Genomic DNA, 14,799 nt, shown 5'->3' with positions numbered 1-14,799 from the left:
TTCCAATTGACCATAGGGCCATCCATTGAGACCTCCAAGAGCTTATTTGGATCAAGTGGTGACAAGGTTGTCTTGATTTTCTCCAAAAGCTTCTCTGCTTGAGTGTGTCCCATAAACTCTGAATCAAAATAATGCAAAGCTGTCATCCAACCTAATGGTGCTACCATGAGACGTGACTTGAGGGTGTGTTCACAGTGTTTCCACAACATTACCGAGAGCAGCCTATTCAAAATACTCTCGTCCATAAACTATCATTTGAACTCAATATGATCCTGAACATAACTTAGCCCTTTCAGATGGCAATGTTATCCGTTTTGGGGAGCTCCGATAGATAGCCTTGTAGTTCATTCTGAGCTAAAGGAAAATAGGTGAATGTTGAAATAATTTTCCAGGACAACACAAGTTTTCCCAGGACATTTTACTCATTTTCCATGTGTTTTCCACAACTGGAGAATTGGTCAACTGTTTTCCAGATTTTCCAGGACATGTGGGAACCCTGACCTTTGAATTTTCAATTAAAAAAAAACAGGAAGATGGATGGATTCAATTGGAAGAGTTTCATAGCTTCAATTGCCAGTCACCTAACAACGCCATTTTGACTTCAGAAACCCTGGACACCCAAAATAATTCCTTCCACTTTGCTGTTCTTTAGTAGGTAGACAATAATATGGCCAGGACCAACAACAAATTTTCCTGATAGGAACATTTAAATGGTCATTATCAGTGTTGCAAGAAGCAATGGAAGAAACAGAGAGTAACACTTACTGTGTCTCAGACATCTTGTCCAGCAGGGTCTCGGCTACAGACTTCTCCTTCATCTCCCTAGGGATGCGGTCAGTGGGATAGTGGCTATCCACGTCGTTCAGCTCAGCCTCGTTGGGGGTCATGCCCATCATTCTCTTCTGCCTATGTAAGATAAAGCAGGAGGAGGCGGATACTGAAAAGACAGCACTGATACAGTATGTTGATGAATGTTTTCCTGATTCTGTGAGCAGAATCAGGAAAACAGGAAAACTACATACTGTAGTAAAGATGAAGAAAGCTGTTCAGTGCATGACCATTCCCACAGTTTGGGTATTCATTAAAGTCTCCGCTGCCTTGGGAGACAGCTGCTGAACAGCAACCTTTTTTTTAAATTTAAGAAACAAGAAAATTCTCATTGCACTCCATGTTCATGTTCTTCTTCGTATTTGCTTATTGTTTGGCCTCTTGTTTGATTCTGAAAACATTGCTGATAAATGCACTGCTTTTTGGAAGCTCATACTCAAATTTTGAGATTTCAGATTTTCTCAGATGATTTTCCTGGGTGTTTATATCTAAGGAGACCACCCTTACTGTTCTTTGACTCTGATGCTTAGTTTTGTTTTGTAATCTGAGTAAAAGGGTGACAGTTCTATTGAAAAAGGAAAGTGAGAGTGAGAGATAATCTTTTCTGGTGTTCGTGCTGCTACTACTCAGAGTAAAATCTGGCAGCAGGTTTATATACAGGCAGTGTAATTAGATTTAAGCAGATGTTATAAGTTGCCAAAATCTACATTTAGGCTTTTTTTTTTTTTTTTTTGCTCACAGTGAACTGGTTAGGGGAGGTGCTGCAGCTTCTCACAGCAATTTGTATGGAAATTTAAATTCTTAAGGTAAGCAATACTAGTGCAATGCATAATCTAGATTACAAGAAAAGTAACACATTTACACTAGTTTTCTGGTATTCTGATTTCTTCTCACCACAAATAAAGTATGGTTTTCACACCTTGTCTCTGATTAAAAAAGAGAGCTTTTAACTTGCTTGTTGGTGAACTTAAGGAACAATTACAGGGAAGACCTAATTTTTTGGTCATGAGAAACACAAAAACATTAACTTGATAGATATCTCTTTAGGTTTGCATATAGTACAGAGATGTTACTGAGTGACATTATAATATATTCACTCCAAAATAAAACCTAAGAGCATAACGCCCCTCGTCCCTGCTGTAATCATGACCTGAGACCGTTATTGTGCATTTAAAAAGCATATCTAGGGTATAATTTTCTAGGAGACATGCTGAATAGTGTTCAGAATGTGGGATCCTCACCTGAAGTCTTCCAGCTGTTTCGCCACTTCGGCAGCCAGTGTACTCTGGACCTCCTGGGCATAGCGCCGTTGGACGTCATCGGTGAGCAGATCTGGACGAGTCCGGTCTAGAGAAGGGGGTGGAGGTGGGGGGGGGGACAGGAGAAGTGAGTGAGTGAGAAGTTGGGATACAAGGAGGAAGACACCGAGGGGGGTTGAGACGTGTGTGATATTATGGCAAAGAATATGTAATAACTTTTATGAAATACAGAATAGGAAAATAACTTACCCAATTCAGAAGCTATATTAGGTGGTACTGTCACTTTGAGAGTCTATATTGTGGAAAAAAAGACAAAATAGGTACAGAGACAGAAATAAGAATATTACATATACAGCATATATAAGACGAAAAGGATTTATAACTGAGTAAAAAGTTTTTTAAACAAATGGATCTGTCTTTGTATTGATCTAGAAAACAAAAAATAGTGTGACATCAACTGACAGGGATCCAAGTAAGATGATGCAGTAACTATATATCACCACAAGGGGTCATTTTAACACTACAAATCAAAACCTACCAAGGAAAACAGATGAGGGCTAGATAGCTAATGTCAATGACATGAAAATAAGCACATGGGCCAACTTTAAGTCAATGGGTTACTAAATAGAATGGGGTTAAAAAAAAAAAAAAAAAAAAGCTATGAGAGGATGAGTCCTCTTAAAGGGCTTTCCCACGGTCCTTACAGGAAGCTGTGGGGTCAGACAGACAGACAAACAGATAGGGAGAGAGAGCAGCAGCACAAGCCAGCTGAGCTGACAGACATGTGGAGTGTTATGAGCTTTGAGGAGGAAATATAACAGAGAAGTGACAAAGGCCAGGTGTGCAGGGAAGAGCGACGGAAAAAGACAGACAGACAATAAAAAGGTGCTGCAAAGACAGAACAAACAGAGTCAACAACACAGCCGTGCAAACGAAAACAATTTACGTCTCTGTCCTGAGTTCTACTTAGAAAGTACGGCTGAGCAATATATCAAATTCCTACTGATACAACACTGTGAGAAAACAATATAATATCTATACTGCAAAGGCTGCTATATTTTTCTAAAATATAATACACACCACTGACGCAGAAGCCTGAAAGAGCAAGAAAAATTAGTGACAAGGTGACACAGCCTTCTAAAGCTAAGAAAAAAGCAAAAAACAACAAAGACAGCAACTATAGTATGAAGGGAAAATTTATCCTAAAGCCAGTCATTGTAGGAACATTGAAACTATTCAAACCAAAAAAACATGCAAACATAAATTTGATAATTCAAGTCATATAGGATATGCAACATCCGTTAAGGCAATGACAGTAAGGAGTCCAAACAGCAAAATTGAGGTCTTTACAGATCTGAAAAGTTGTACCCAACCAGAAAGGGAGGCGTGACTATCTCCCCCAAAACCAAAGATGGATGCTAAAAAAAACAGACCAGAGACCTGAGACTTGAGAACAAGCCCAAACACACTCAACGAAAATGAAAGTGTATTTAATAAGGTCATCAAACTGTTGTCTTCAAGAAAAAGCGGTTAGTGCATATGGTTTACTTTGAGTAATGTCAAAAAGCTAAATACAGTGATGACATCTATAAACTTAGGCTATGTAGGTAGCAGGGAAATAAAATACTACATATGTCTCGTTAACAGGTTGCTCATTAATTCAGGTCATTTAACTTGCATACAGATAATAACTCAAAGTACATGGAGTGTGGTGTGCTACTTACAGCACCCTTATCCAAGAAGCTGTTGTAGAACTCCACAAACTGCTTCTTGGTCTCTTTGGCACTGAGGTTCTTGAAGAGGTCAGCATGGAGGTAACACAGCTGAGAGAGGACAAAAAAAAAAATCAGTGAGTGCTGATATCTTTCCATAGCCCTTAATGTAGAGGATGCTGTATTAAAAGCACTGCAAGGTTTCTGTGTTTCTAAGGTGCACAATTTAACTGAATAGTTGACATCACAACTGCAGGTCACATACTCATATAATACTGTATATTTGCATACACATCATAAAAAGACTTTCAGTTCATTCCATCTGATGTACTTAGAAGTCAATTTTAATTAATGAAAATTTCTCATAAAAAAGGTCACTGTCATTTCAGTCATAATCATGCACTCAATCTCAAGAATTAATTTAACACTACAATAATTGTTTTCTATGTGGGATAGTGACAACGCATCAAAAAGAGATTATCAGGCTGAGCAAGCAGCCATTGATTCACTGATACCGATGTTTTCAAAGTCTGAAAATAAACATGCTTTTCTGTAAACACTCTAAACTACTGATGCTGACAGACATCTATTCTGTACATGAACCACCACGAGGGGAAGGGGGGGGGATACGGGAGAGGTTGAGGGGGAGAAAGAGGGAGGGTGTCATGGCTGTGGGAGGTGTAACAGTACCTGGGTGGGTCACTGTGTCCGCATGCAGAACAAAGGGGAAAGGACAGGCATGCTTTATTTCAACACTGACACGCATATAGTCACACAGAGACGGGGCGAGTCTCGAAATGTGCGCTCATGTCTCGAAGTCCATACTTCATTAAAAACTTACACGACATATGTGCTGCTTCATGCTCTTCTCACAAGCGAGGGCTGTGCAATACATCTTGTAATGGGTATCATTATTATAGCTGCCATGAATAATCACTGTTGATCAGGTATAATACTGACTCTTTGTGTTCCAAATGGCTCATTAGCGTCAAATCTAGCACTTTCTATTCATTATCTGACTGATCACATGTATTTGTTTTGAGCACATTGTGATTATCTGTGTCCCGAACTTGTGTTGTGGCTGCAGGCAAAAGCCGTCGTCAATACACAGAAAACATGCAATGTAATGTAACTACTTGTTCTACTTCTCGCTTCAAAATAAGTACTTGTAATGATAATGTGGTTAAACTGGGACATCTTTGGAACCTGTCTGACTGCTCGTGTCGATTACCCTGAGGAACTCTGGGATGTGTGGAGATGGAAGCTCCGCTAGTCAACAGTTTAATTAAATGTTAATGCACTAATGGTGATGCAGGCCAAAATTATGAAAATAAGGATGTAAAGATAAATGGGAATTTTCTTTAAAATGCTCAAGTGTGATAAAATTCTATTACATTCCCAAAGTTGTATGGATAATCATGATTAAAGTAATTAATATCTCAATCTTGAGCAAATTATTTTAACCATTATTTTAGCCACAACTGTGCAGCTTTTCAAACTTGCACGTGGAGGGGGCATCCAGGTAACGTTTTCAGTTCAATTCCAACTGCATCTATTGTGCATTTCATACAATATCAAATACAGACAAAATGCCAAAAAATCTCTTAAAAAAGAAAATTCCATGAGAATCTGTGATCTATTTCAAATATTGAAATGGATCATCAATCTGATTTACTAGACTGGTATTACTTTGATCCATTGAAAAAAATAGTCATTTTAAAATGGTATGAAATGAAATGAAAGTAAAAGCAAGCAAATAACAACATTTGAAATGTTTGGTATTTTTGCTTGATAAATGATGTAATGATTAACTGTCTCTCAAAATGACCAAGGAGTAATTATCTATCAATCACCAAAACCATGTACTGATTAAACAGTAAAACACTCACACTCATCTACTTTAATTAACACGCTCTGCAACACCATATCTACACAGGCTGCGTAGTGCAAGACAAAAAGACTAAGCTTAAAAAGACACTTCAGCTTGCACTTAAGTGGGTTAAACACAACACACACACTAGCCATTACACTGTCTGTGTGGAAAGCTGTATTGATTAAAATAGAAGTGTTCCATCTAAAGTGTTTGAGATGTATGGCTGAAAAACACTTTGTAGACAGGGTGTTTGATTACAGGAGTTCTCACCATTGGAGCAGGGTCAAACTGTAGAATGACATGTTGCATGAAGACCAGCAGGTGGGTGGGCCGATCCTTCAACTGCTCTATATTGTTGAAGTGTTTACACTGGTCATCCACCACCTGAGAGAGACAGAGAGCGAAGAGACGAGTGGAATATGACAAGAATGAAGTAGAGAGGGTGATGATAAAATTATATTCGGCTGCCATGTGCTACTCTTTTATTCACTCACGTCATTCAGATCGTTCTCGAAATCCTCATCCTCAGCCCCGATGATGCTCATGGCTGGGTTAGAGCACTGAGCCCCGAACACACCCCGCTACGGAGAGAGATAGAGATAGAGAGAGAGAGGGAGAGAGGGAGAGAAAACAAGACGTTTTAGGAAACATTATGTGCTACACTTTGAACCGGTGGGCTATTTCTTTAACGTCATGAACCCCTGCTGAGCAGAGCTAGACATTACGCCAGATTAGGGTTTGGACACTGAACTTTCCCAGTGAAAAATAACATCAAGCGGAAAGAGGGAAACCATCCCACCATCCAATCCCGTCTCCTGGAGAGAGAAACAGGCCTGATGTGTCATAAAGCTTATGGTTCTTGAATTAGAAAAAAAAAAAAAGAGTTCCAGTGTAGTAGGATCCCATTCACATGAGCCAAGTGAGTCAAAGGAACAAAAACGCATCAGCTACAAGTGAAAGTTATGTGAGAAGTGTCCTACTTTTTCACTTGAAATAAAAAAAAAAAGAAAGGGGCAACCACTCTCAAAACATCCAATATTTATTTCGTAACACTTATTCCCCAACACAAATCTCTTGAATTAACTTGTGAGGCTACATGGAAAGGGACACTGATAATGAAAAGCAATTTTAAAAAGTCCTGTCTCCTCCAGGCCACATTGTCCCCAGGGACACATTCAGGTTAACAGCTGAACTCTGGGGTAAATGACTTCAGAGTGTAACATGCATTGCAAAATAGCATTTTAGTTTGAGCTTTCTTTGAAGTTTGGCCAAATTCTGCCTCTGGAAATTGTTTTTCAGCCTGGTGTTGAGTTCAATGAGACACCGAGCAGAGAGGAAGGCTCTCGTCTAGAAGCCAAGATGTAAAAACCTCCAGGTCTAATTAAACTGATAGTTAATTAAAGGTTTATGCCAATCGTTGCCTTTAGAAAGCCTGAATGGGAAAAAGAAAATGCATCAGAACTGCTGACCAACTTCCCCCCACCCTTCAAACCATATACCGCTTCCCCTGTAAGCATACACACCCAAAACACACAAACAAAACACATAGCCTTTATATTCGGCCCTCTGAAGGCCGCAGACCTAGAGCCGCCACCAGGGAACACACAAATGCACACAAAAGAGACGCACATCAAACGCACATCAAAAAAAAGTTACAAAGTACAACAGTTACCATTGTGCACTGCTAGGGCAGAGGGCAAGTGAAAGTAATTACAGGAAAGAGTGCGTCCAATAGTCCCTATAGGAATAAAAGAGCCCTGAGTCACACTGAGGAGTTTTTGAAGAGTATTTTAAAGATTGATTTCATGGTAATGAATTAGGTTCCATAACTTAACATACCCATGTTTCATATCAATTCATGGTTTTGATAACAATCACTTATAGGGGTAGGTGATATGATGATACGAACCTTCATGTTAACTGAAATCCTCGTGCAGTGGTCTCTTACTGTACTGTATCCCAGAGTCAAGGCTTTTCTGTTAAGCCTCTCAGAAGGTCTACTAGACTCATATAGCCGTATCCTTTTTAAAAATCAATTCTCAAATCATATACATTATCCTGATTTTAGTAATTCAGCTTTCTCGTTTTATCCAGTTGTTTCTATCCACGCTTTTTATTCTGTATTGTTGCGGTTGTTTTTTTTTTCTTTTATGCTGCAAAGAAGTTTGTAACATTTGCTTAAAAAAAGTGGTCTTTTAATACATTTTGTACTATTCTTATACAGGATGACAAAAATATTTTTTGTCTATAAACAGCCTCTGAATTAAGTTTCCAAAAAAAACTACTTCATCATGACATGTTTTGAAGTTACTGTGACAGAAGTGTTCATCAATATCACCAACCCTTAATTCAGTATCTCTAAAACACTCATGATTCATTTACAGTAAATTATTTGGATTTGTTTGCCCTGACAAATCATGCAAACTGATTCAATAATATTATAAAATTTATTTCGATTGGATATGAAGAATTATTGAAGGATTAGAATTGTTTGCAAATTTGAGCATCAACTGTTGTTGAGTCAACAAAACAATGTTTGTGTACATGTTTGCACATGTACACAGCATGTCTAATTACATGAGTGAACGTGTGGTTAATTATACGAGTGAATGTGCGGTTATGCAGGCCAGTTAAGTATTATTAGTGGTAAGAGTTTATAAGGAAATGTGACTGTTACAACCGTCAGTCCTGGCCTGAATACAGTGTGTGTGTGTACAGTGGTAGGCAGCGGAGCTGACAAATGCTTGAGGTCAAGGTGAGTTCTTGTACAAACACAGAGAGAGACAAACAAAGCTGTTAGAGAGGTGAGAGAGAAAGACAGAGAGAAAGACAGAGAGAAACTGATATATAGACAGAGAGAGAGAATGTGTTCATTCATGGACGTATCCAGTGGGCTGCGGGTTGAGAAAGGCCAGTGTTGGAGCAACATGCGTAGGAGGGGTTAGCCAAACAGAGACACACAAGCCTGTCAGGGCCATGAACGCACATCTGCATGGACATGTACACACACAGGGACACATATTCTCTTTTTTGAAACACGCAATCAACCAGCGAGCACCTTCCTAAAGTGAAACTGCCAAAGCCACTTAACCCAGATAAAGACAAAGTTGTTATGTCACCATGACAAAAAAAGCAATGACTGACTAATGCTGCAGAAGTAGATCTCACCATATCTTGGTGGAAAGATGAAATGCCTTCACTGTTGCAATAAACAGGACGAAGTTCTTGCACAATGTAGAAGTATTAATAACGTGCCTTGTACACATGTACTTGGTGAGTTAAGTCTGATTCTGATTCTTAGATTCAGTTGTCAGCAAACACATCTAATTGGTTTATCCTATTTTCTTTATAAACAAATGTCAAGTAATTTTTCACAAAGTAGCTTAAAAGTGTTTCACAATCTGTACAATACACAACGCCCTCTATCCTTAAACCCTTAATTGGGATGAGGAAAACTCTGAAAAACAACTTTAATGTGGTCGGTAAAGGGTCACCCCTCTCGTTGTATCAGTTTATTATATCCTACTACTCCTCCAGCTTATTTTCTCCACTCACTTCATCACCCATCTGTATTGGGTGCGAGTGTGAGGGTCACCCCTCTTGAAATGTCGCATCTGAACAAAGCGAATACACTGTGAGTGACTGACAGCATGTGTGTGATTTCCAGTTCCTTTTCTGCAAAGTGTTAGAGGTCATTTGAGGTGCAAAAACTGGCGAGGCTTGTAAAACCTAGAGGAAAGATGACTTGCAACTATGCTGCACTAGTGATCATCACAGCATTCAACTTCCTCATTTCAGGAAAAGCTGAAGCCAAGCTTTTGTTTTTGTTATGTCTTGCTTGATATCGGAGTAACTGTAATACATGTTCATACTCTGTGTGAAAAATTGAAGTCGTGGGGGGGAGTGGGGGGGGGGGAGGGGGGGGGCGTAACTGTGGTTACTCAGAGGTAGGGAAGTAGGGAAGGTCAACTCCGCTCTGAAATGAAAGAGTGAGGGATTATAGAGGGGCAGGAATGGGAGCTTCCTCTGCCCAGATGGAGCCAAGTGGTGCATTCCAGCATATGGCACAGTTCAGACAACAGATGGAGACAGTCTGACTTTCAACAGTAACCAGACCCTCTCCCCTTCACTTCCATTCATTCATTGCAGCTGGCATGAGCTCTGAACTGTGAGGGTGTTTGCAAATAACAGGTCAAGGATGATACGGATGTGGCCGAGGGGGAAAAGAAGAAAAGGCCACGCCGTTAGAGCAGAGCGGCGCGTCCCAGACGTGCCGAGATCAGCTCTGGTGCTCCTGAGATTCGGCAGCCACACCGCACCCGGCTCTCCCCTCCCTTCCATCACATTCCAGTACTAACTAAGTGTCAGGTGGCATCAATCTAATGATAGCCATCAAGCGTACGTGCCTTTGTGTGTGTGTGGGTTAAGACTCAGCACGTATGTGGGAGGGGGCCATTCCTATGTGATTGTGGGGAGCTGCCGGTGTGTGTGTGTGTGTGTGTGTGTGTTGGATGACAACTGGTCTTTACAACAGCATTCCTCTCCGTCCCTGACCAGGACGAGTTCTAATACTGTACGTAAGCAGAAGAAAGAACAGCACCTGTTTCTTGGACATTTCGACGAAGTAGCTGCGCAGTTAAGCATTTCATATTTCCACCAGGTAAGTAAGAGGTTACGCTGCAGCCTGATAATAGCACAGTCATTGTTACATCAGCTCTTATGCAAATCCCACAACCGTTGTGAAACCGTTGAAATAATTAGCCCTTTTAATGAAACACCTCAGACTGAACAGAGAAGAGCAGTCAAACTGTGACCTCACCCCGAAGTGGGCATCTTCGGCGTCCATACCGCAACAGCAGGGGGCCCGCACCTGTCAATCAAGGTCCTGCAATAACATGACGGTGGCTGTCAGAGGGGAGTGTGATACGATTAGTTTAGTGGAGCTGGATTCAGGACAGGATCGGGTCCAACGATGCAGCGCTTATTCATGCAGGTGCTCCTAAATGATCGACAAATGGTACCACAGTGAGTGAGTGTCACAAACAGGGAAGCAGTGATCCAACTTTGTCTCTCCTGATAACGATTCTGATGATACCGAGTACAGCTTTCACACCTCATTGGGATAATTTGATGGCAGATCGTTGACACAGAGTCGTAACCGAGTCAAAACACAAAATTTTACAAAACTACTGAAAAAGATTAGTGTATGCCTTGCCCACAAAGTGTAATGAATAAAGGTGTTGATACCATGTTTTACAGAACTAACCAGGGTTGGGCTGCAACTAGCGATTTTTGTCATTATCGATTAATCTGCTGATTATTTTCTCGATAAACTGAATGATCGTTTCGTCTATAAACTGTCTGAAAATAACGAAGAATGCCTGTTTTAATTTCTTGGAGCCGATGCTGATGTCTTGTTTTGTCAGATCAACAGTCCAAAACCATAAAGATATTCAGTTTGCTATCATGTATGACACATAAAAGCTTCAAATCCTCACATTTGAGAAGCTGCAACCAACACAATAGTTGCTGATTAGTTTTCTGTCTAATAGTTGCAGCTCTAAACCAGGGTGCAAAATTCATCATTAACTTATTCTGCACACAAACTGCACTCTGTATTATTATCTTCTTCATTCAGTTAAGAATCTCGATCACGACACAGACGTTTTCTCCCACAGCACAGTCACTGATGCACTCAACAGTGATGCTGGGTGTGGTCGGAGGTGAAACAAGATCGAAACTTTCAACCGGAAACACAAAGTGAAATGTGGCTTTTCAGTCTCTTGTTAGTTATTCTTTTGTCGCCCTAAGCATTGGGCAGCATGAGAAAACACATTGTGCCATGTGGCAGAGAGCAATTCACACCGATACTGTTCTCTGTCTACTTAAACAGTTAAAAATGTATAGTCTAAAAGATGATATAATCACTTAACTCTTCTACACATGGTGGCTTTATATAATATGTCAACAAAATCAGAGACCCTCCTTGGTCAGCGGTAATCTGATTAGACATGTTTTAAAAATGTCAGCTGTAAAGAGCATGAAAGCTAAAAATAATACTTGAACTGAGCGTGCAGCGATGTGGTGTAAAATCTAAACAGTGTGCCACAGTGTGTCATGGATCTCTCGATAGGAAAACAATGCCTCAAGCATGAGCAAAAAAAAAAAATTACAAAGAAATTACTGTTGTTCACTTGTACACGGCCGAATGACAGTAAGAACTCAACTCATGTGAGAAGAAGAAAAAATCTGGGTGAAGGAACGCTCAGCACATCCTGCACTGAAAAGGTTAAATTAGTACTTCACTTATTCACAATTACTTGGAACACCTGGCCACAAAATCCATTGTATAAGCATAGGTCACTGTTCTCTTCTTACAGCTGGTCACAATAGGCTGTGTCCTGTCCTCTATATGCTATGAGGGCAGCGTCCAAAAATAGCCCAGCAGCTAATGGCTATAGCTTGCTGTGTTTGTACTGCTGTTTATCTGGCTCTCTCATCAGGCCACAGCCTCATTAGCAGTGACTGGGGGATTCCTACCAGCACCACTGCTCCTCCAGCGGCTGCTCCCTCAGGCGCCTGAGTAAAAAAGAAGTTGAAAAAAAAAAAAAAAAAATACTGGGGGAGAGGAAGGTGGCAAATGGGGAGACACACAGACAGGAAGTGGGTGTAATTTCCTCAGGAAGCTATCAGAGCCATTTCCTGTATGGCCTATCAGATGAGGAGAGAGAAAGCGAGACAGAGAGACAGAGAGTGAGAAAAAGGTGAACAAGTAAGAGGCCCACAAGTGAAAGTTTCCACAAGAAACATGACACCCAAACTGGCATCAAATAAACCTGTGCACTTGTCTCTCTGCTCTCGTGGGAACCAGAAAAGGAAGTTACCGCACAGCGTGAATAAAATCCTAACAAATGAGGAACAGAGCGCTCATGAGAGAAGAGTAAGAACAGGAGAGGACAGCCTGAAACTGCAGGGTTTACATGCCAACATCAGCATTCTGACTGGGGTTTTTTGACATCATACAAATGTGTTTTGGCATTATGATGGCTATAAGACTGAACAACAAAAAATGAAATGAAAGTAAGATCCTCAATATGAAATGTGTATCAATTTATACACATTTTTTCAGGCTTTCACAGAATGTATCGCTAAGTATTTCAACACATGGAAATTAACTTACTAGGACTGGTAAACATGAGTGTGGCTGCAAGCACGGGCCTATATGAACCCTATAGACTAAACAGAAAGAAAAAAGCAAGGGCCCTGACGGAGGAGGGAGGGAGGGAGGAGGAAGAGAGGCAGCGTGGAGAACAAATTAAAAGAGGGGACATACCGCAGCAGGAAATGAAGAACAAGGCAGAAACAGTGGAAAGAGGAAAAAAAAAAAAAAAAAAAACAGGCTCTGGAAAGTCTAACAAGTACGTCCAGAAACTGTGTTCTTGTACAGACTTACATCAGAAAGCTTGCATCTGCTTCCAGGATACAACATAAACAAACAAGCACCTCCTCCACAAACACACACATACACTTATACTAGATGCTTCCAACCTTGACCAAAGCTACCTCAGTGGAAACAGAGCCAGAGGCAGCTCATACTACAGCCACTGTGTGTGTGTGTGTGTGTGTGTGTGTGTGTGCATGTACATACTATATGTATCTTTAATATGCAGCATGCCGTCACACACACACACACACATATATATATATATATACACACATATATAACTGGAGGGTCTACACATGTACACAAATAGATGAACATTTAAATGTACATGTGCATGTGCGTGTGTCTGAGGGTCACTGAGGCCAATGTTAACTAGCTGTAATGAAGAAAAAGTGATTGGCCGCAGCCATGTGTTTCCACACCACAGGGCAGCACACTCTTACAGCTGTGCTAAAAGACTTGTTTGCCAAGAATATTAATTATTAGAATAATAGTAAAAAAAAAAAAAAAAAAAAAGAATCAAAATTCAAAACTGCATCTCAGCCTGGTGTACAGGTAGGCTGGGTCATTTTTCAGTATATTAAAATGTAAACTGTGTCACAATTATAAGGCAAACTATACAATATCACTTTGTACACGCTTGAGTGCAAATATGCAACTGTAACTAGTTCAGTCTCTTTTTGCAAAGAGTGAGTAAAGATGCACCAATATGGATACTGATATCAGATATTGGTCCAATACTGACTCAAATAGCTGGATTGGTATTGGTGACAATGGGCTGATCTGGTGTCAGTTGCCATTATTTTAATAAATACTGGCCGCTACCCGAAGCCCAGGTATCAGTATTGGGACTGAAAAAGTCAGATTGGTGCATCCCTGAGAGTAAGTTAACTTATTTTTGAACCTCACAGGTTGCTTTTAGAGCTGCAATGTTTAGTTGATTAATTGATTAGTCAATCAACAGAAAATTAATCACCAAATATTTAGATAATCAAGTAATTGTTTATATTCTTTTTTTTTTTAAAGAAAAAGTGTATAAATTCTCTAGTGCCAGCCTCTCAAATGAACATGTCATAATAAAAATGGATTATTTTCTGGTTTCTCTGATCTTAAACTATAGAAATCTACATACCTTTGGACTGTTGACTGTTTGAGGGCGTCACCTTCGCCTTTGGTAAACAGTGATTGACATTTTTCACCATTTTCTGACATTTTATATAAAACATTGAGCAACTTATCGATTAATCAATAAATAAAATAATCATTAATTTGCAGCCTTTGTTCCTTTATTTGCTAAACTAACATTACAAGATTTGTTTGACTGCACAACTCTAACTGTTGGGGTCACCAGGACTTTGTGACCTCATAAATAAAGTAACAGGTGAGTAAAGGCTGACAGACTTTGTCTTAAAGGGGATACATTAAGTTCAGTTTACTAGAGTTGTAATATTCGGCCTGTGAAAACAATTGTAGCTCGGGAAGCAGCTTTCTATGAAAGTCTGAGAAAAGAACTCCCCTTTAAAACCGCTTTACTTCTAAACAGATTAGCCTAACAGACAACACAAGCACCTCAAGTTATTCTACCAACAGCAACATGATTAAAGATAAGACTCTTATCAGTTCACAGAGATAAGAAATTTCAAGATAGCACAGCCTAATGTGACTGAATGCCTGCATGTTAGT

At 40.0% G+C, this 14,799-nt stretch overlaps 1 protein-coding gene across 6 annotated transcripts in view; it reads right to left on the bottom strand.

Moving 5' to 3' along the window:
- The window catches only part of arhgef1b (Rho guanine nucleotide exchange factor (GEF) 1b), a 44,132-nt gene that overhangs the window by 20,797 nt on the left and 8,536 nt on the right, over positions 1–14,799 (bottom strand). For 4 of the 6 annotated variants that reach the window (XM_044358864.1, XM_044358863.1, XM_044358866.1 and 1 more), the window contains exons 1-7: positions 10,492–10,557; positions 6,167–6,253; positions 5,943–6,056; positions 3,812–3,910; positions 2,337–2,379; positions 2,070–2,175; positions 766–906 (exon numbers count right to left, since the gene is read on the bottom strand). In XM_044358864.1, coding sequence (XP_044214799.1) covers positions 766–906; positions 2,070–2,175; positions 2,337–2,379; positions 3,812–3,910; positions 5,943–6,056; positions 6,167–6,253; positions 10,492–10,518 — 617 coding nt within the window. In that variant the 5' untranslated portion in view covers positions 10,519–10,557. Of the gene's footprint in view, positions 1–765; positions 907–2,069; positions 2,176–2,336; positions 2,380–3,811; positions 3,911–5,942; positions 6,057–6,166; positions 6,254–10,491; positions 10,558–14,799 lie in introns of those variants that run through there. The other 2 variants (XM_044358869.1, XM_044358868.1) reach the window with 2 other exon arrangements.

The sequence above is a fragment of the Thunnus albacares genome, chromosome 8 (assembly GCF_914725855.1).
Source record: "Thunnus albacares chromosome 8, fThuAlb1.1, whole genome shotgun sequence".
Lineage (NCBI taxonomy): Eukaryota > Metazoa > Chordata > Actinopteri > Scombriformes > Scombridae > Thunnus > Thunnus albacares.
The sequence above is the reverse complement of the archived record's forward strand: the minus strand, read 5'-3'. Positions and strand labels throughout refer to the sequence as shown.